Source organism: Vanessa atalanta, chromosome 29, assembly GCF_905147765.1.
Source record: "Vanessa atalanta chromosome 29, ilVanAtal1.2, whole genome shotgun sequence".
Taxonomy (NCBI): Eukaryota; Metazoa; Arthropoda; class Insecta; order Lepidoptera; family Nymphalidae; genus Vanessa; species Vanessa atalanta.
The window spans coordinates 4,179,209-4,202,570 of record NC_061899.1 but is presented as its reverse complement, the minus strand read 5'-3'; the positions used below and the strand labels follow the sequence as shown (position 1 = coordinate 4,202,570).

Below are 23,362 nucleotides of genomic sequence, written 5' to 3'. Positions count from 1 at the left end.
CAGATTTTGATGAAATCCAAAAAGTATTCCAGCATTTATCCATTTGTGCTTTCGCAAGAGTGAGCAAGTTTCGAGAGGAATTGACAAAATGCTCAGATGAACCAGATTGGATAGCAATCTTAGCATACGAGTCAGCCGTCTCATTTCCAATAATACCCGAGTGACTTGGAATCCAGACCAGCAAAACTTGAAGACCTTGTTGGTGACAGGACAACAGGGCCTCTCTGATCTTAAAAACGATAGAAAGTCTGAATTGGCTACTAAAAGGATTTTCTTTAATGGCCAACAGACAGCTTAATGAGTCACATAAGATAAGTGATTGTTGTATGTTGTGTGACTGGGCATACATAATAGCTTCCAGTAAAGCAATGGCCTCACCGGAAATATAGAGGTTTCAGGGGGGCATTTAAATAAAAGGGCTACTTTATATTTAGGTATCCAACAAGCTGCGCCAACGTAGCCGGTCAGTGAGAGTTTAGAGGCATCAGTATATATAGGGAGGTGATTTGGCCAATTTTGATGAAACATTCTTCGAAATTGGACACTAGTATCAGGGGAACCTTTTATAAGACCAAGGTTTGTTATATAGGGGGATTATAAATAAGAGCTTTAAGAGTGGAAAAAAGAGGATTAGATGGAAAAGTGGTAAGGGGATGAGGGAGGTTGGTATACTTGAGGAAACTGTTTAATGGGAATGAGGATGTCGGTCTATCTGGGTTGCAAAGGTGGGATAGTTTGTTTAATCTGATCAATAGAGCATGGGAAGGTAGCTGTAACAAATTGATGACAAAGAGGTCACATAAATATTGCCTCCTTATCTGCAGAGGAGGGTCAACACACTTAACCTGCAGAGCATTAATTTTAATTATTATTTTGTGGTATTGTAAATGGCATCATTTCTATTCATGGCATCAATTAAAACATTGTTTATGTGTCATTAGCATACTGTTTGGCGCCTAATTAGCGCAGTTACCAAGCTTTTTATTTTCGTAACATAGACGTACAAAGTTGTAAATATATATAATAGTAGTATCATAACAACTTATTTAAAAATATATTATTTCCTTTAAAATAGTTTTCAAGAAATAATGTTAATTTAAAAGGGATTTAAATTGTATTTAACAAGTTTTTTGTAAAACAAGTCAGTCAAGTCAAACCAGGAAGTTGTCTTTCAATTCTGTGATTTTTTTTATTTTTGTTTGTACCGACCAATATCGATTTTACAGTAATTGCTTTATTTGTTGATATCTATATATATGTTCATCAGACAGATATTAAATTATAGAAACTTTATTTTCAACTATTCCAATAGAATTATATTATATATTATCAAATATTCGATTTAAAAGTACAAATATCTAAATTTTGTAATATTACAATATAATTTTTAACATTGTGGCGTTAATTATACACAATTAAAAATAGTTATTGAGTAAATCATGTAATTTCTGAAAGTTGGAGTACAGCTCGCTCCATAGTACGCTGAGCGAACTTAAGTTTGTGGACTAGTCTCACAGTTGAAATAAAACTAGTTTTTTCAGTCTGCCCGTGACCACGAACACTGCAAAGTGCTCGAAACGTCGGGATGTTAAAATAATTAATATACGCGATTAAATCCGTTAAAAACTAGTTTTATTTCAATGTGTAATAATCGCGAAAATCTAAGACAACATTAGTCTTACAGTTATTATCTACGTTTCTTACCTGTTTTCAAACATTACGGTATAAGTTTTTTTTTTATGTTATAGGTGGCGAACGAGCAGGAGGCTCACCTGATGGAAAGTGACTACCACCGCATACATCTGCAACACCGAGGGGCTTGCAGGTATGTTGCCGGCCTTTAAGGAAGGAGTACTCTTTCTTGAAGGTTCCCAAGTCGTATCGGTTCGGAAAAACCGCCAATGTATAGATTTTATGTTAAAAAAAAAACAACTTCACAGAACTCTTTTTTAAGTTACATTGTATTTATTCAAATTTTTATGTGACCAAAAAGAGTTGAAAATACTTCCTCTCGAATAAAAATATTCAAATGGTAGAAAAAGTTTGATTGCCTCCTTTTATTGAAATCGGTTAAATCTATTTTTTAATTCAATTCAAATTTATTTGGCATCGCGTGGTAAATGTAAAAAATGGCAACAACAACGTCGTTTATTTTATAGAAAGAGTAGTACGTGTCAATTTATCTATATTGGACTTGTAAGATAGTTAAAATTGCTTTTTTAATTCGCAAACATCTAATTGTTATTAATGCCCAATGAACGCAAGTCTGAGCGTGTAATAAAAAAATAACTAAATATTTGGTTATGATTATTCCTATTCAAACTATTAAAGGAGAAAAGCCAAATATTTGACAAAGCAAAAGCATTTGCTGTCTAATGACAAAAAAAAATTACGTGATTTCATTTGTCGAGTTTGATTATTAATCTATGACATTCACTATGGATTAGCGAAAAAAATGGCGTTTGGAACGTCAACGAAAATTATTGGAAATTTTGGAAGCAAAAGTAATGTGGATATAATTAGTTTAGTGTTGTTTTAAAAATAAAGATATATTAATCATAAGCTCTTAGCAGAGGTTAATAAATTCGAGGTAAATCGCATCAGATACGTAAATCTACGGTTTGTTTATCTTTATTCTTACTTCAAATGTCATTAAATGGTCTGTATTAGTTGTAACCAGGGTTGTAATACTTTAATTTTAATAGATAATTAAAAATAAAAACACCAAAATCAGTTTTTTAACGTATATTAGACTTATACACTCTCTTGTACGGGCGGTTCGTAGCCTTCGGGGCGTTCAGACTTGTCACCGACCTCACCACGCTTACCGCCACCGCCTTCACCGTGGAGCTCCATCAGCTTGGCGATTTCGAAACGTGGCCTCTTGAGAACTTTCACCTAAAATTGTCACTTGTGTTTAAAACTGTAGCCAGACATTTGTTTATAGCATATGAGTGAATAAATTTTCAGCGGTAAATCAAAAGGGAACATGAGTTATCATCATGTAATGTATCATTGCGAGCTAGGTGTGTCATCATGGAAAATTATTTATACATAACTAGTATTTTCTTGTTAATTCAAGTTTATTATTCATATTAAGTTGGTTAACTATAAAAAAATATATAAAATTTTAAAACATAGGAAGAAATCACTTCTATACCATGCCAATAGGTTTTGATATTCTTTTGTACTGTTATACGACAGGAACAACAATGAATAGATACGACAGATAGGTAAATAATTATTAAATTGTTTTCAAAATCAATAAAATGTTAGTAACAAACAAATAATAGCATTTTGTGCTTGAATGTACCATCTTGATAATTATATCATTCAACTACTTATTGGGTATTCAATAATAGACTAATCCTTATGTTTATAAACTTGAATTAGATTTATAAAGTAAGGTTTTGAAATTTTCAATCAAATCATTAAACCAACCTTCCGGATGCAGACATCTCTTAATGGATAGATGCTATGGCAGGCCTTTTCAATGTCCTTAGCAATGGAGTCAGGAATCAGCTTGTTAACGACTTCCCTGAGTTCAGAGCTTGCTACGTCACGGGTGATGATTTCGCACATCTTCTTTCTGATCGCACGTACCTATAAAAATTATTATATGTAGTTTTATACAACAAAAATTATTCTTTATTGGTCTGGTACAGTACTTTGTATCAACGTACGATTTAAATGTAGCAACGACACAAAGAACCTTGTATTAATCAACAGAAAGGTATATTATTGTGTGGAAGCAATGATATTTGCAGTTTGTAACGATATAAAGGCGATTGAACATCCTCATATAGCTGGACTGCAATTAATTTCTAATTATTGGTAATACAATTTGTGACAATAAATATGATAATAAAGCCAAAACTGGGATTTATCATGAATTTCATCCAGACATCAACTGAGGACAATTATTAAAAGATTGAGCAGTGGGCTATTTATAAAACCTAGAAGTTAAAAAAAAATAGTTTTCCTATAAATATTCTGTGTAAAGAGTATAGAATGAAATTAAGCTTATTAAAATAAGTATACTATTATACAGATTAAGTATAGATGTCCGCTATAAATAACATATATATAGAACGCAAATGTTACCATATGTGTATATTCCGATGTAAGCGACTCATGTCTTTTTGAGAGAATAAATGTCTATAAACCTAACCTATATTGATGATGATAATCCTCGTGGTTAAGAATTCAAGGTTCTGTTAAATTATCGAGTTTTCTTATTATACCTGAGTGTGCTGAGCATAGCAAGTCTTGCGCTGGCTAAGCGAATCCTTGTTGGTGAAACCAATGCAGAACACACGCAGGAGGTAGCCATCGGTGGTCTTCACGTCGATGTTGGCTTCAACCAGTGTCTGCCATTTCTTGACCATCCATCTGTCAAAGAATAACTTTTAATGAGAATAAGATCCAGTGTAAAAAACGGAACTTGAAAAAATAATAATGCATCCTATAATAAATATGTAGCAACGACAAGAAGGGCCTTAACAGATGAGCTGTACGGGCACTAGATCATGTGGTAGCAGATTATATTTGCAGTTTGAAACGATATAAAAGCGATGCTCGCTATTATATAGCTGGACTGCAATTTCACACATGAAAATTATACATATTAATATTCAAACATTACAATTAGTAACCTTAATCAATTATAAATACTCTTCTTTAAAACATTTAACATAAAGAATTGAGTTATTTTGTACGAGTTAATCATAATGATTTGTGTCTGTGTGACCACTAAGATCTACTCTTAATGTGTATCACATTAAAAAAAACTTAAAAAAGGCACAAATTTAAGTCAAGACTTTTCTAATAATACTAAGTTTAACAAAAAAAAATAACCAATTTTATCATATTTTTTAATACACTGGAGGTAAAATTTAAAATAAAACTTATTTTCTCCATAAAACAGTTATTAGAATTATTAACATTACAGAAAATAATAACTTCATATATTAGTGTATATTCATATAATAGTGAAGTTTTAAGATTGGGATAATAAACACAAAAAGTACATAATAATATTATAGTACCATAGTGTAACTTAAATTTCAATAACTCAAAAAATAAAAACTATTCCCTCTGCAAACGAAAAAAGGTATTCACTAACAATACTAAAATAATTTTTGTAAGCACACAATGATTGCAGTAAGCAAAATGTGAGTATAAAATAACAAATAAGTTGCTAACGCTTGGAATAGTACAAGTGAATTTGATATAAACAAAAAAATCTCAGTTTTTTTAATTGATATTTGAGCACTACCACAATGCTGAAAATAGTCCGTCTTGGGCATTACAAGAAACTAGTAAAGATGAAACAACAAAGATTTTAAGTAATACAAAAGTATTTATAATTTGTATGTAATGAATATTATTTTGATAGGCATTAGTTAACCTAAAAACAAAACTATACACAAACCTGAGCTTGTCAGTGGTGAGGTCCATACCGTGGAAATTGCAGAGCACATTGCGACCCTGCACATCCTCGGCGATCAGACGGAATTTACGGAAAGACCTGAAATTTACACACATCTATATTATTCTTATAAATGCAGTAACTATGTCTATCTGTTGCTCTTTCAACAGTCAAAGCACTGAACTCAATTTAGTTAAATTTAATAAACTGGAATTCTACACAAGGACATAGGCTTTATTTTTATACTTAAAACCTGACGACTAACCTACAAAACAAAAGCAAAGCCACAGGTGACCACTAGTTGTAATTTCAAACATATTAGCTCTTTTAAAGTTTTGCAAATACAATGATAGGTATATTTAATTACTGCATACATACAATGCAATGTCTCACCTTTCCGCGTCAGTGTCAGCCTGAAGATCGGCCAGAGAGACTTCAAAGACACGGCCCTTCAGACCTTCAGAGGCGATTTTTGTTCCCTGTGAATATTCAACAATTTCAGTTAAAATGTTCATAAAGTCCTTACTAATAATTAATATATTAGTAAGATTCAGTGAAAAATCAAAAGGGAACAAACTTTTTCATCAGTTTTGTGTCATTGCGAGCTAGGTAGATCATCATTTAGTATATTTATCACTCCTCTATAGTTACAATGTAATTACTTTTTTTTTATAGGAAATAATATTATAGCACAAGGAAATGTAACAAAAGTCTTAGTTCAAGTTATATATTTTAAACATTACGGACAACACAAGAGACTGATGTGGAATGCACACACAAAGCACCACATGGTTGAATTACAAATAAATAAACTCTAAAAGTAACTTGCTCTTAATTATTTAATTCAACATTGAAATTAATATACTGATATTATTTACGATTCAATGGTTGCCGGATTGCAACCATGGAAAGTATGGCTTGTTTGAAATTTCTGTTATCTTGCTGTTAGTTGTTTACACTAAATGTTATTAATTGTATTTTCATATATCAACTACTAGATAATAAATTGTATTTTTCAATACATAATACAGTAATAAAGAGAAGTTTAATATTCAACACATGTATAAACCCATGTGGTATTAAAGCATTATTTAAGATTATTGGAGTTCGTTGAAATATATGTAGACTTTAGTTTTAAGTAGAAAACTATTGTATATGTCTTGAAAAGATATTAAATAAAATATATTAAGAATAGCAATTAGACAATTTGTTATTTTTTTCCTAGATAACTTTCAAGTTTAAATGTTGAGGTTATAAATGAAGATTACATACCTGGGTACGGTTGACGAGTGTGGTACCCACTAGTCTCTTAGTGAACATCGACGGCGCTTTGACATCGTACCAATCCTTCCTTGTGAACGGATCTACACTGGAAATGAAAAATGATTACAAGTTAACCTTAAAAACTTTCTCAAACACATGAATTATGAACAGTTATACAATACTGGCAATTAAGAAAGCTTAATAAGCAAGAGACTAACTGTATACATAATATACAATTTATAATTTGGAAAGATACATCAAGCTCAGCTTGAGAGTCTGACACGAGACACACTTTCATCCACAATTATTTCGAACATCACAACTCTTAGGAGCAATATCGCAATTGTAACGAAATATTAAGCATTTGAAATGATAAATTGTAAGTTTATTCTCAACTTACATCTTCTTTTTAACTCCCTTTTTACCGCCTTTCGATAGGCCTTTATTTTTACCGACCGCCATGTTCAAACTCAAACTGAGAAAGGCTAGGTTTTGTTTATGGACGGACTGACTGTCAATTGTCAAAAAATTTGTTTATGGTGGGGAATAATACGACAGATTAAAAAGTTTTAATGCTATTAAGGTTGCTCTACACATATACATATACTAAGGCTTCGTATTCGTGATTAAAACGATAACCATTTATGTATTTATACATCACAGAAATAATCACAGTTGTCATTTAGTCTTTAAATACATGTACAAATATGAATTCATAGTTACTGTATAAACCAAGACCTCATGGAATGGTGGCAAGAATGCTAGAAAGTAGAAATAATTTTAATATATTATTTATTAATTTTAATATTTAGTATTGATTGTTGATGGAATGTTTACAATTCAATTGCGATATAAACCGTACATATTTTCTTTGATAATTTGAAACAAATATGTACCTAACCTAATTTATATTTACTTGCTAAGCTTCCCCTTTTTATTATTTATAAATTGCTCTCGTACCGGGGTGACTCGCTAGTTATAAGTTGACTCATGTTAAAGTATACAAAAATATATATTTTTCTTATAATTTTGCCTTAAAGTGGCGTATTAATAAGGAGTTTAATACATAATTTTAAAAACTCTCTTCCTCTAACGTAAAAGGTTGCATCGGCGTCACTTGTTGGTAAGTGGTCACCACTGCTCATAGACATTAGCGCCATATAATTTTAGCAGTTTATTACATAATTTATGCGCTACCAACCTTGGGAATTGAGATGTTATCTTACTTGTGGCTTTTGTTCCACGGGCTCAGTATGTGCACTTTGAGAAGGAATATATGATGTGTGGATGGTATCTTCCCAGACTGGCTTGCATAAAGCGTTTCCACCAAGTAAAAGTGATCTAAACAATTAAAGCAGCAGTAGCAGCTAGTTCAGATCTGTTTTTTGTTCGTTATCTTCTAGTCATTGTGTTTTTGGTTATTCCGCTTGTGCTGTTCTCATCATTATTTGCACCTTTTTCCCATTAAATCGTATACATAAATATGCTTACGAGATTTTTCCTCTTGCATAAAAAGAACCGTTTCATAGACATTTCATAGATCATCGACTTTTTTTAATGACCGATTTTTTAATGACATTAATAACATTTCTGTTTTGCACGTGTATTCCCGCCTTCACATATTATCTTTAAAAAAAACCAGCTTATGTTGTGATGAGTTGGGTCATTTATTTGAGATCAGCAACTTTTGCACGCAAAGGTTATCTTGAAAAGCATTTAATTTACATGGACTTAGTTACAGTGATTTGTAATTTATTTTATGGTTTATTGGCATGTAATTAAACAAATTATACTTCTTTTAAAATATGAGTATGAATTTTTACAAATTTAAATTTTGAATATTTTGTGACAAAGGGTTACAGTAGTTGTGAAAAAGAAGCAATTACATGTGTCATTTTTATTTATTTTATCGTGTAGGTGGCAAACGAGCAGTAGGCTCACCCGATGGAAAGTGACTAACACCGCCCATGGCCGGCCGCAACACCAGTGGGCTTGCAGATGCGTTGTCAGCCTTTAAGAAAGGTGTAGGCTCTTTTTTTAAAGGTTCCCAAGACGTATCGATTCGGAATAACCGCCGATGAAAGGTGGTCCCACGGAGTGATTGTGCGAGGCAGAAAATGCTTTAGAAATCGTGCTGTTGTGGTTTTTAGGACATCTAGGTGGTTCGGAAGGAACTTGTCCTATTCAAATTGTCGTAATAGGAGGCTAGATCCTGAAAGAGGATTTCTTCCAGAATCGTTGGCATCTATTCGATTTAAATTTGATAAGAATAATAAAGGTTTCGACATTCGAGTATGTCAAGACGAAGTTCTTTTTTTTACAGGTTTGTGACCCTCCCATATACTTAAGTTACGTTCAAACCGTCAGATTATAAAATGTACATTGTTCAGCTACGAATTAACCCACTTTACCTTATTTTGATGCGCTTGAGTATATCTGAGTATCGGTTTTTTTTTTTTACCATTTTTATGATTATTGATGGGGTGCTCTTGACGCACGACCCTATATATATTAAAAAAGGATATGCTCATATATGTATGAACTCTACAGGATGCAAAGACCTTATGTTAATCTGCCGTAATAAGAAGGCTATTACTATTTTATTGTAAATAATTATTTGCATCCAATTTAAGCGCCTAAGAAGTAGACCTTGTGGCTCATTTGCCCGTCCACCTACCTGGATCTTATGACTTTATGATGGACTTTAAAGGATCTACACGACAACCTCCCTAGGCTTACTTTTGATTTTTTCTTAAGATAGTAAAGGTTCTTATTATTAAAACTTCTAAAGGAATTATTTAAGAAAAAGTTTGAATATAGTTAAGAATTTGAACGAAGGAGGGAAATAATAAAATGTATATGATTCTTGGCGACATATTCAAATCAAATGTTAATAATAAGATATTTTTAAATATTTAGTAAAAAGAAAACGAAATCATAATCTTATAATTTATTTATACAAGAATGCCTTTTATTTATCAAAATAAATCATAGATACAAAATTTTAATAATTTTTAATGTTTCATGGAATGTCACAGTATTTTTTTTTATAATAGAAGTGAACTTAGGCTTTGTTTTATTCATTATCTCGCAGCTTAGAAATATTTAAAAACAACAATAAAAGATAAATTTATAAAAACTATTCTTACGTCATCGTACCCAAACCGTTGTTATATTGCAAAAATACGTAAGTTATTATTTTATACAATTAAATAATAAAGAAATCTTTGATACAAATATTATTTAATGAGTTATTAATTTCATTTATACAAAATCTATAGAAAATTATAAAACAAAGTAATTATTGTTGTTGGTAACACTTAATATTTGGAAAAAAATTGGTTAACTTTGTTTTTTATTTTTTTTTTGAAAATATAATTAGTTAGCAGTATATTAATAAAAGCTAGTTTTTATAGATTCTATATAATATTTAAAAAAAAAAAAACAATTTAAAAAGACAATGATTTTACAGATTACTTGAAATTCTTCAGAAAGCTACGAGGATGCAAAGCAAAGATGGTCTTAGGAACATAGTCCTAAGAGTAAGGAAACTTACAAAAATAATTTTATATGTATTTAAATAGGAATTCGTTTACAATATTTTTTTTGTTTATTTGTAAATTCATTTAACAGCCGTTATTTACTTAAATCTATTTTACATTTAAAATACAACAATATTAATAATTTGTACTGTTAATTGTCTTTAATTAAGGCAAGTGACAGCGACTGGTAACATTACGCAAACCGTTATAAAAATGTAATTTAATTTAAAAAAAAAAAACATTTAATTTAAGTTACAGACTGAAAAACAACCACGCCTGTAAAAGTATGTTGATTTTTCATAAGAGTTATTCGTGTAAGGTTATATATTAGTAAATCGGGCAACATAATAATATGTTAGATTATGTAGTATAGTGTTATATGTTAGGTAATGTTGGGTACCTAGCTTTATTTTGAGCAAATAAGTTCTTTCACTATTTATTTCGAAAAGTGTCATTACAAAATTTTCGAAAATTCTCATCGTATTTTCATTATTGATGGACGGACCTACCGTGACACTGAGGGTTTATTTCCTTTGAAACCCTATAAAACATTTTTTTTTTTCATAGAAAACTGTGTTAACATCTAAAAAAATCTCCGTGCTTTTTTCCCTATTGTAACACTGGACAAATATCATGTGCCTATTGCAGATAAATACGTTATTTTAAAAAAGAGTACCAAATGGTATATTGCCATCACTACCATTACAAAATAAAGATATGTTATTTATTCAAAGTAATTATCACTCAACAGTAATCAATATGGATAGTATTCTTATCAATAGACCGTATTAAAAAAGTGATCCTTCTAAATATTGTAAATTTATTTATCTTTTAATAAAATCTTTATTTAAATTTCGTATACGTTCTAAATAAACTAATTACGCTAGCTCTTGGACTCCCAGTCAGGAGTCAAGGGTTCCAGATCTTTCTTTACCAGTATCAGCTGATTAAGGTTCTAGTACATGTTTATTATCTGTACGCTTAAATTAATTTTCAGAGATCCACTCAAATTTATATGACTGTCGAAAATTACGTTTTCCAACTACTTTTGCATACCTGATTGTAATGTAAAAAGTATCAAGATTTTATTGTAAAAGTTGATTTGACTATAATAAACTGTCAAATCTATCGTGTCATATTGTTGCTGATTTTGATGAACTCAAAGAAGTGATACCGTAAGCAGATAATTGCTTACTTAATAATTTCAATAGAAATCTTAAATATAGTTTAACAATAACTATAATTGAGACTTTAATTCAGTGTCAACTGGTATTATCTTTAGTGTGGCGCAAGGTTTTCTTCTCCTCCTAACGATCATCACAAACAGACATATTGATGATACTGTCAGAGTGATTAAGCAAAACACAGTAAGTCCGAGCTGAGCCGCCGCGGTTGAATATGTCCCGTGGTATACCAGCGACTGGAGACTCTTTGGTAACTCTTCCACGGACTAAAATAATAATAAAAAAAAGAATTTAATTTATATATTAGATATTAGTTAAATTATTTAAAAAAAATTTGATATTTGTTTATAATTTTGTGTATAAAAAAATATAATCAATTATTATAAAACCAAAAATTACCATTTCAATCCAAGCTATGGGCAACACTATGCCTTGTTTCAAAAAGCCAAGAGCTCCAAATGCGTTTGATTTTTGGACTTTAATGTTCAGTTGTAGACTAAAAACAAAATAATAAAAATATTAACAAACATAGAAACTAGAAAAAAATGTTACATTATGATAAGTTTTTATTTGTAGTCACATTAATAACGCTTTAGAAAGACGTGACAGTTGCATATATATTGTAACTATACACGTGTAGTTATAGCTTAATTTTCGACGGTTAAGTGCATTATTATTTGTAAATGTTTTAAAATTGGTACGCTGCGTGGTTATTCTAGACACTTTAAACAATGTTTAATTTCTTAGTATACGTTTAGATTTTTTTTTGTGACGATTAATTGTTATAATAATACTAAGAATGAAATCAGATATATTAGTAAAATTTTCTTACCTAGATTTTCCACTCAAAGCGATTCCCAGTGTTGGATGAATATCTAAATAAGACTCGTGCCTGTCTGAATCTGGGTTCAGACCAGTTATTTGTGTCCGTAGAATGTCATCACCTCTGTGGAAGTGCGGAAATGATGCAAAGGCAGGTGCTCCTGGAACATTCATCAATTATTATCAAACATTTCTGTTTGGTAGTGACATATCGTGAAGAATAGGCCCTACCACAAAATTTATTCCATTTCGACAGAGTTCCAAGTCTTAATAATAAATTAACGCATATCGCTGCGTAATTTTAATGACGTGACGTTTGTAGTATTAAGTTTCTAAGTTTTAACTCAATGACGGAAGCTCTATTTGCCTAAAATCAGAATACTCTTGCAACGCTCTTCTTTGGAGGAGAAAGCCTTTAACCGAGCATTGTATATATTTATATATATTATATATTTTGAGTACTGTAAACTTACCCATAGCGCATTCAGTGACGTTGATTATGCCCCGTGGGGGGCATTCCCCGCTATCTATTTGACAGTAGCACTGATTCGTTGGGTTGTTATCAGGATCATCGAAGACATCTTCTGGCATTCCGTATCGCATTAACTTTATACCGTCTCCTACCTGTACAGAAAATGTTTAGTTTTAAAATAAATGTATTTAATCTTTTATATTGGGTATTCATTCATTCAGCAGCAACAAAACGCAATCGACATTTTGACAGATAACAAATGAACAGTATTTTGTAGTTAACTGTCAAATTAAAGTAGCTTTGAGTTTGAAAGAGAGAAAACTAAAAGTCCAAGGGAACATGTTGTTGGGACTTGGGGGAACAATGGGAGAGATGGAGTCCAGGAATTTTAGCTGATTGCAGCTATAATACTTAAAAGAGATCTACGACGTACAATTAAAATATCTGTAGGTATTTTATGTACTTTTAATGGACAATTAATCTATTGATTTCACAGATGCTATAAATTAAGTGCAGCAAATTTTCCTCTTTTCATAGAAAAGAATTATTCTAAAAATAAAATAGTTTTCATACATTGGTTAAAACGATGGCACAAGTTTAAAAAAAACTTACTTCCACTTCCTTAATGAACTTAAATGGTAGACGTCGACACAAATTCGGATAGAAGACGTATAGAGTTGAATTTCTATCGAGTAGAGATGGCGGGAATATTGTTCCATCCGATGCTTCTATGCTGAAATTAAAATTATAGTTTTATTAATTGTTGTCATTTGCAGATAGACATACTTTCCAAGAATAGCCTTTTTAATTTTTCCGCCCTTACTTAGTTAATTTAACTAATTTTTACGCCTACACAATTGTAGTTGTTGTAACAATAATTTTGATGACATGTTAGCAAAAAATAGTTTATGTATCTCGAATGTATAATCAAAGGAGAAGAAGGAAAATTTTGTCGTTCAGATGTGTTAAATACTTTTCATTGCGAGACATCAAAAACAGTTTTTTATGTTAGTGCTACCTCATTAGCCACAAACTTATTTAAAAAAAATTGGTTCCTATATTTGTCTTCAAATTTGCCGCCCAAGGCTCAAGTGTACTCAGCCAGTTTTTAAATTAAAATTAAGAGATATATAAGTATTTTTTTATTTGTGTATTTTATCATAGATAGTAATTTTCGAGTTATTTAAACAAATATATCTGGACCAAACATTATCATTTTGCTGTCTACTTTCAAACGCAAGGACATGTCAAAAAAGCCGTTAATTATTTGATTTTTAGGTTTGACATTGACAGTATGAACATAACCTATGAATGAGTGTCTTATTATATTTATTATTATATATTTTGAACATAAATATATAAATTAATTTTAGATTTCTGCTGCCCTTCTCTATTATGTCAAATCTCAAAGTTTTCTGTGCGCAATATAGAGAGTTGCAAAGTATACATATCGAGATGAATATAAATCGATGTTCGCACAGTGATCGAATTTCCATAACCAATTAATAATTACTAAAAATCATTTAATAAGACATAAGAATTCGTATATTTTAAACACTTTCTAATTCAACATAATTTTTTTTTTTTATGGAAGTCGCTAAAAATTGTACTGTTGTCAACAAACAAAAAAAAAAAAGAAAATCGGTTGACACGCTACAGAGAAAACGATACTGAAATGTTTCATCTTTAACTATTCATATACTCATATATATTCACGACTTTAATCAATGAACATAAATATTTGTAGATATTCAATATAATTTATGAATAACACGCAATTAAGTATTTAAAGTAAAATATTTCATTATTATCTTTTTCGATAAACTTCGAACCCTGATATATAAACGTATTCCTGATTCAGATATAGCGGTTATATAACAATCAATACGAATAATCATATTAATAAAATTATATATAGAGATATAATTTTATGGTTTACTTGGTACAGGGCAAACCGTCTGGGTAAGTGTTACCCACTCATCAAATATTCTACCGTCAAACAGCAATACTTAGAATTGTGTCCTGGTAAGGGTAAGCAAGTCAATGTAGTTACGAGAGACAATTTTTTTTTTTTTTTTTACGTCATAAATACCAAGGTGGGTGGCGCACTGCCGTTGTAAAATAGGCACTATTTTTTACAGTGCCCATGTCTTTGGGTGGAACGCTTAAAATCTAGTACAGGACTTGCTACTTCTTACTAATTAAATAAAATGATTTTTACACTATGTAATTTTGACAAGTATTTTTTTTTTAATATTACAAGATATTTAAACACACGCGGAAAGTTTCTGTTCGAAATTCCTTTCTTATAATTCAAAGAAAGCGATTAATGGCAACATTAAGACCGAGCTTCAATACTAACAAGTGTGAGTACTAACGCCTAATTTTAAGTTGAATATTATTACATTCATACATCATTGAATTGACGAGATATCATTGGTCGATATCTTTAATCTTAAATCTTTAATTAAGGCAAAGTTGTTAGGGTACTTTGGAAGTTAAATTAAAGTAACTGAATTCTCATGTGCTTAATTTATGTTTATAATTCATCTCGTGCTCGGCGGTGAAGGAAAACATCGTGAGGAAACCTGCATGTGTCTAATTTCAACGAAATTCTGCCACATGTGTATTCCGCCAACCCGCATTGGAGCAGCGTGGTGGAATATGCTCCAAACCTTCTCCTCAATGGGAGAGGAGGCCTTTAGCCCAGCAGTGGGAAAATTTACAGGCTGCTAATAAGTAGTTAAGAGGAACAGCGTTGTATTAAACATTGTAAGTAAGCACGTGACGAATGAAACTCTGCCGGATGAGATCAACCTTCTAACTTCTTCAATCTTTTCAAAGCAGAAGAGAGGGACGGGATTTGCAAAGTCGAATTCGATGTTGGTTGATAGGAATATTACATATTATTAAAAAGTAGTAAAATTGTCTTTGTCTAAATCGCATTGTCTCTGATATTATATACAATATTTGACAGCACGTCAGAAGGCTGTGTTAGGTTCTAGAAAACATGACAAATAACTCAACAGTGATAATTATACACTAGAGAAGAGTTCTGTAGGAGGAAACTCAAAACTCACTTCAGAAAACGATTGTAATATTTCAAAATGTAATATGCGCCATTAACTTTAATAATAATAACATTTAAAGCAAACGCGTGTCAAAATGGCGTGTCACTTAAGTCGCCGTCAACACTTCACGAGTGAGATCCGAAGTGAATTCTTAGAGCACTGCCGTTGACGATAAAACCAAGTATACTAAATTATATTTTACTACAAAGATTAAAAGCATGCTTCACTAAGATCTTTCCGTTAAATAGTTTGATATTATATTATAAACTCACCTATTGCACTCGGGACTTCCCCAGTAAGGAAGTGCTGGTTCACCGTTGAACTTTTCGAGTATATTCATCCTGTTCTTTTCATTCTCTCCCGTGTTGATTGTGAAACGATCAGAGCCGGTGCCGTTTTTCTATAAAAAAAGCTATACATTTAAAATACAGATAAGATAATCTGTAAGAAAAATGGTAATGTCAATCTCAATGGACATATGTGTGCGTGCACATGTATATTCTCTATTGCGATTAAACCCGGGACGAGAAGTTCGACGTGACTGGAAATAGTCCAGGCGCAATACTGTGGGCTTAACGTGCATTCCGTGGCACGGGATTGTACCAGATTGATTGTATCCAGCATCAGGGCTGTTACTGAGACTTTTTCAACAGAAAAACTCATTTAACTGTTTCTCAGTCCGATCTGGGATTTCAACCCAGAACCTCGGGATCTGTGGCCTTATATATAGCCGCTATTTCACCAACCTAGCAGTCTATACTAATATGATAAGATTGTAGCTTGTCTGATTTTTCTATTCTGGATCATGAACTCTTAGTTTAATTTGAATAGTTCCAATTATTTAGCATCACGCTTCAGCCCGCGGTGACGGATTAATCGCCCCCCCCTAGGGAATGTACTCCCTTCACCCTTTTATAGTTTCCTAAAATATTTTTTTCTATGACAACGCTATTTTATTTATAATTAAGATGATTTTTATTAAATTAATATTTCTGTTATTTTTTTTAATGTATCACCCTATTTAAACAACAGGAACATGTTAGTGGCTTTAACTATTTCAATGTTTTATTTAAAATCTTTTTACCAATTTTTGGTTGCCTAGGCTATGTCCTAGACGTCCTACCTACATCGGCTAGTTACCTACACTGCCTAATGGATCAACCAGCCCTAAATTCATGCCTCGGAGAGACGTTTAATGCGTTCGTTGGTTTTTAGTCTCATCACCAGACGTCTGATAGCTCCACTCCTATATCACGACCACCACTAATTACTATTAAGTATCAGCCTATTTTACAATTGAAACTCATAGTTACTGATATTTTTTAACAATCAATTGAGGTTATGTTTTTTTTTTTTAATTTAAATTATACTATCAATAATTAAATAAAAAAGGGACAAGATTAACGGATTTCAGAAAATTACTAGAAAAAACAATAATATATATACATATAGATTTTTAGAAATTATGATTATTTTAATCTATAGTGCCCTCACTCATACATATAAACATCGGCACGTGTTCATTCTAACACGTGCGGATATATATTCAACTCTATACATTTTATTACGATGATAATAAATATTTCGCTTTATTTTCCTTTATTAAATATATCTTTGAAGACATTTCGAATTAACATAATACAGAATAAATTAGGTATATCTAAGGTACGACAGGTCCAAACCAGTAGATTATAAAAAAAATTTTTTAGCATTTTTATTAATAATAATAAATAAAAATATATTTTACAAGTTGCAAGTGAGTCAGGTACTTTTATGTTTTTGCAAAGTATTTATTTTCTGTATAAATGTCATACGTCACACGCGCAGAGTGTCATAAAATCTACATGATGAAGGTACTCGCTAAACAGCCAATCAAATGTCAAGTGAGTGTTTATAGCAGTTGTTAAAAAAAGAACAAATTACATTTTTCATAATATTAATAATTATTATTTTGTTGTAATTAATTATTATTATGACATTAAAAAGTGTTTTAATTACAATAAATATTTTCAAATTTCTGAGCATTTTTCTTAATTTTTCTTTGCTTAAGGACAGTTTTCTAAGACTTTGTAGAAAAGACTTTGAATACTGTCAAGTTATGGCGTTTCCAATTAAAATAGGGATTAATTTTTATATGTATGTATATATAAAAATCGTATCGATATATTCCGAACTTTCGGAAGTTATTTTATACAAACAAATGTCTATCCTTGTAAAATAATAATCTTAAAATTGCTACTTACAGTTACTAAAAGGCCGAATTTTTCGAAATTCAATAATCCTTGAATGCTTAGAAATGGTTTGGCGATATCTATAATACTATCGTCGTAACCCCAAAGGAATCTGAAACGAAACAATGGTCAGTCATTTTATATTAAATTTAATGTGGGTGGGCGAACTGGCAAATAAACACCTGATGGTAAGTAGTCATCGCCAACAGACTATGGCACCATTAATAATATCATCGTCATTATTAAACATGTCTGAATTTATGAAATGTGTTTACGAAATCTGTCGTTGGTTTGGCAGGCATAGCCGTGACTATCAAAGGACCGGCAATTGCTTCTATACGCAGATAAAGCCTTAGTTAGACCAGCTAGACCCAGGCAGGCAGGCAGTATTCCAGTTACAAAAATAAATAGTTATAATGTTTTAATTTACTGATTTAGAGCCGAGATAGGTAAAAAGAGAAAAACCATATATATGAGAATTCCTAATCTCATTTAAAGTGAATGCTTAAATTCCATGACATGAAGATATTTATTAATATGGGAATCGATATAATTTGCCTCCTTCTTCACCTTAAATGCAATTGGGGCTTGTTGACAAATGGGAAATGTCGAAACAGTCTTAATTTTATTCATACAGAAAGTTGCTGACCTCTGTGTGACCAAACTTCACATACAAAGAACGAACGAAGACATATATCATCAAATCAAAAGGGATCCTCTGAACAGGGAACATTTTTTCCTAAAATAACTTTTTAATGAAACATCAGAGTCAATCATTATGCCCTTTAACACAATTGTACTATCTACGTTACAAAGTGCAACATTGAATTGATAAATTACAGATAGTGGTCCATTGAAATGAGAAAGTTGCAATTTAATGTACTATTCGAATGTTATGAATTAAAATCGATTTTATCGAACTACATCACTGCACGTGTGAGGTCAACACTCTCGTCATTTTTTGTTTGCGCGTGAAATTTTTCGGAAGACAATTTCGATATGGGTTTACCAACTGCCATGCTATAACCGTTCGTGACAGGAATCGGAGAGGCTGTGAGATCTTTTCATATCTTTAACTCGAATTCAATTGGCAGAGCGATCCTGTGGCGCCCGCCGAAAGACGGAGAGGCTACCACTGGTTTTTTAGAGGGTATTCCGGTGTCAGTGCGCACTAGGCATCCTGAGCACCGGCGAGCCGACAAGGGGCATCAACTTGACCACAAATATAAGAATAGATTAATATTTCTTACAACGTATATGATTAGTGGACCACTGGTTCATTTCACAGCCTGCCTTTATATTTAAAAAAAAAACATTGATTAAAGCAGTTAGTTTTGTGATTACGTTACGGCTGATTAATAAAATGAAGATATTAATGAAACACGAACTCCCCTCAAAACCAATTTAAATAATTATTCTACGTGATAAATCCTGTACTACCCAAGGATAACTTGGTTGGATATTTTCATTGCTGTTATACTTATATTGATTAATAAAGGTGCTGAAAAAAATATCAAAAGTAAATTTTCAGTCATAAATGTGTCTACTACGTATATTATCTCGATATTTTTGTTATATATGTGTAATGAATACGGAACAATCGACATAGTGATATAATTTTGTACAATGTAAGTAATGTTGTCATACAAAATTTTGTATATGTATTTAGCCTTGCGTAATATTTGGTAATATTTTAACACCTCACGATGTTATTCCGGGTAATACCAGAGTGTACTTATAGATCTATATGTAAATGGACAAAGACCAATCACTGCAGTACTTTTTTCTCCTTACTTTGACCAGATTTTAATTTTTTTGACGGTAACGCTAGAAATAACTGTAAATAAAATGATTTTTGAGTAAATCATTCAATAATGCTCATGATCGGATCTAGAAAAATGAGCGAACACTAATCAATTTAATTTTCAATTAAATTTCAAGAGAAAATGTATGTCACGACAGACATAATAACTAAGACAAACAAGCCAACTTTATCATCATGGTGTGCGTGACAGCTAAGTTGACACTCGCCAAACGTCATACTACTTTACTAGTGTGCGTGTACTTAGTGCCCAACTGTTGTCACTATTTTTTTCGATGCGTTCTCAGCATCTAGAAATACCAAACAAAGCCTAAAGACTGGTCAATCGTTCAACAGCTATTTTAGCGCAAAGTGTGTGCACACTCTCTGTATCCTCTTTCTCATAATCTGACAGCACAGATCTGAGGAGTTTGATGCATGAGTTTTATTGAGTGTAACCACGACCACGAAGACAGAATCCAGGAGGTTGTAGGAATATCACATATTAGTAAAAAGTAGTAAATTGTCTTTGCCTAAGTCTCATTGTCTCTGATAATAAATATAACATTTGAAAGTACGCCAGAAATCTATGTAAAAATTAGGCCTATGTCCCACAAATACTCTGTAGTAATAATAATAAGTATATAGGATAAATAGTAACTAAACAAGATCAAGAACTCAATAGTGATAACTAAACAATAGTAGGGGTTGATTCAAGCACGTCTGGGTTGAGCACGCACCAACTGTATTGTTGAGTTCCAGCTTGAAGTGTGAATGAGCCTGTGTAACTTCGGACATGACATCTTATTTCCAAGGTCGCGAATCTTGGCGATGGAAGGGTTGATATTACAGCGTCAGTCTCTATTTGCCAGTTCGCTAACTTGTTATAAGTAAATATTATAGCTACCTTTGTACGGGCAGTTTCAGAAAGGCCTCCTTGTGGTTGGCGACGGACGATAGTGTGGTAGCTAATGCAAGCTGCACAATATATGACAGGCTAGACGCTTTGGCGAGAACACCCTGTAACAAAAAACATATTACTAATATCGGAAATTAATTTAATTTAATTAATTTAACTTAATGAGTAACGTCTTTAACGAGTAACTCTTTCTCTTTCGTTAAATATCGTGTAGAACTCAATCAATTATGATCCGCAAATCATCAAAATAATGCCAAAAGTTTGTGTCTGTATAATTGCTACAAAATTGTGTTATTCGTTGATTTATTTTTGAAATAATTAAATACTGCCCTTATTGGCGATTTTTCTAGATGGAATGATTGGCTAATGCGTTTTGTAGTAGTGGGAATTCCGACCAACCACCGTTATATATGTATGTTTATACGACATACGTTTCAATAATTTTATTCCGTATCATAAGGTCTAGACCTAGATAAATATTTGGTATAACTGTTTGTTGTCCGACGGGGAAGACGACAGGTTAGAACAATGATCCAATCTTAAGGGATAGATAGGATAATAGGTAGGTGAAATGGCAAGTCAACTGGTGTTAAGTGCTCATCCAAAGACATTGGTGGTGACAATGCACTACCAACCTTGAAAACAAAGATACGACAAGGCCCAACTTCTCCAATAATTTCTTTCTGGAAAGTTAGGTATTAACTTTGTGCGGTCGTAAACGAAACCGACATTCATGACGATAATTATAATGATGTTGATTTCATTTGCATCGAATACACTTAACGAGCAAGAAAACATTGAATACGACATGAGGTGTTTGTTTATGAATGACGTACAGTTTAGTAGAATTTCTCCGATATATAACTAATTAGCTGGGCACTTGTAGACGGTCTGTTGACTACTATGGATAAAACCGGTTTGATCTGGGTTTCGTAAAACACCCATTCGATTTACTGGAGGAAAATGTGGTCGTCAAAACAGTTGTATTACAGAGAAGAATTGAACGACAAAAACAAATTCGGGATGACGAAATAAAATGAGCCTTCGTTGTAATTTGTACTTCGTAGTTATTTCATAAATATTTTTTATCTCTATGGTCTCATTGGGGTCAAAAATCACGATTAATTCTTAATATATGTTTGTAAACATATCACTGATAACAATTCGGCCGAATTACGATCACTTGGTTGATGACAAATTAATAAAAATATAGGATCAAGGTTAGATAAAAAATCGTGATCGGTCAAAAAATATTTTAGACTAGCGACCCGAATCTGCTTCGCACTCTTGCAGTTTATCAATAAATAAAGTGATATGATATCAATATAATTTGTAAACTATAGTATTCAAGAGTGGGATTCTTTTGCGAAATCTGTATAAATACCAGTTGCCCTGTAAAACATTTTAACTCACAAAATTGTAGGAATCAAAAATCTTTTTTAAAATGGCAGAAGTACTTACCAATAATGGCAGATTTGGAACAAATACTTGATCGAAATGTGCCCCAACACTCGCATCGGGTAGGAATTTGAAATTGTTCCGCTCTTGAAAGCTCAATTGGTCACCTTCGAATTTGACGTTTACTCTTTCTAAGTGTTGCCTGTTGAAATAAAAGAGTACATATATTTAACAATTTTATAAATAGTGTAAAGCTATTTTCTTAAAAGGAAAGCTATATTTCCCAGGATATTCTTAATTAATATTTTTGTTTTTTTTAGTATACTAGTATTGGCCCAAATTAATGAAAGAATTACTAATATTCCTAGTAAAAGCGATAAACTTAAAAGGAGGGTATCCTTTTAAGTTTATCGCTTGTGTTAGGAGTGGGGATGACAATAGCCCAAGGTTGACCCCAGAGGAACGATCATGAGACTTTTTAAATCACTAGGCGGCCCGTAAACCCTTATCATAGGTACAAACTAATGATTTTTTTCTACACCAACTCAGCTAGGAATCGAACCCGGGACCTCGAATTGGCGTACCCATGAAAACCGGTGTACACACTACTCGACCACAGAGGTCGTCTTATATAATAAAGTGGATAAAATTAGTTAAGTGTAATAGTGTTGTATTATAAACAAAGATATATTAATCATAAACTCTTAGTAGTGCACAACATAGCTGAGTTATTAGCAAATCGCATGGTAATATACGTCAATCTTAGGTTTGTTTATTTTTATTCCTACTTCCATTGGAATAGGCTGTACATCTCTTTGGTCTTTTCAGTCCCGTGCCCTCCATGTTAATTCACCAACAGCGCGTATTAGTATGAGTGAGTGACGCTCGTTCTAACATGTCTTAGTGTGTGTGAGACTAAGAGTAGAGACAGCAAAAAAAATACAAATTAGATGGTACAAGATTAATTAACATACGAATTGATAACATTAAGTGCTTAAATATATACAAATATGAATTAAAAATAGTTACTGTATAAATCTTGACCGCGTGGAATGGCAAGAATGCTAGCAGCATTACCCCGTTGAATTGCAATTCTGATCCTCTGGGCTAAAAACGAATCAGCCCTCCTGTCACCAGTGGAGGCAATAAGGCGAGCTGTTATACTGTTAACGCAGCGTGACTTCGTACGTGAAGATATATAAACGATATAAAAAGAGTACAGAATGAA

At 32.0% G+C, this 23,362-nt stretch overlaps 2 protein-coding genes across 2 annotated transcripts in view; both read right to left on the bottom strand.

The window, feature by feature from the left end:
* Positions 1-2,730: 2,730 nt before the first annotated feature.
* On the bottom strand, positions 2,731-7,234 carry LOC125074929 (40S ribosomal protein S3a). Its single transcript, XM_047686411.1, has 7 exons — positions 7,095-7,234; positions 6,704-6,800; positions 5,825-5,910; positions 5,435-5,530; positions 4,245-4,392; positions 3,442-3,603; positions 2,731-2,898 (listed from the first exon to the last, which is right to left on the bottom strand). Exons 1-7 carry the CDS (start codon positions 7,154-7,156, stop codon positions 2,755-2,757), a joined length of 795 nt encoding a protein of 264 aa, XP_047542367.1. The 5' UTR covers positions 7,157-7,234; the 3' UTR covers positions 2,731-2,754.
* A 2,842-nt stretch (positions 7,235-10,076) lies between these two features.
* Positions 10,077-23,362, bottom strand: part of LOC125074928 (scavenger receptor class B member 1-like) — a 39,278-nt gene continuing 25,992 nt past the window's right edge. The window contains exons 4-12 of the mRNA XM_047686410.1: positions 22,198-22,336; positions 20,725-20,837; positions 18,029-18,128; positions 16,058-16,185; positions 13,327-13,447; positions 12,716-12,866; positions 12,253-12,403; positions 11,820-11,916; positions 10,077-11,686 (exon numbers count right to left, since the gene is read on the bottom strand). Of these exons, the coding sequence (XP_047542366.1) occupies positions 11,474-11,686; positions 11,820-11,916; positions 12,253-12,403; positions 12,716-12,866; positions 13,327-13,447; positions 16,058-16,185; positions 18,029-18,128; positions 20,725-20,837; positions 22,198-22,336 (1,213 nt within the window). The 3' untranslated portion in view covers positions 10,077-11,473. The remainder of the gene's footprint in view (positions 11,687-11,819; positions 11,917-12,252; positions 12,404-12,715; positions 12,867-13,326; positions 13,448-16,057; positions 16,186-18,028; positions 18,129-20,724; positions 20,838-22,197; positions 22,337-23,362) is intronic.

Excerpts from the sequence above, each read along its gene's own strand:
- LOC125074929 (XM_047686411.1), bottom strand. The coding sequence starts at position 7,156 with ATGGCGGTCGGTAAAAATAAAGGCCTATCGAAAGGCGGTAAAAAGGGA. Across the intron at positions 5,911-6,703 it reads CACTCGTCAACCGTACCCAG|GGAACAAAAATCGCCTCTGA; the intron begins GTATGTAATCTT and ends GAATATTCACAG. Across the intron at positions 5,531-5,824 it reads GCTGACACTGACGCGGAAAG|GTCTTTCCGTAAATTCCGTC; the intron begins GTGAGACATTGC and ends TGTAAATTTCAG.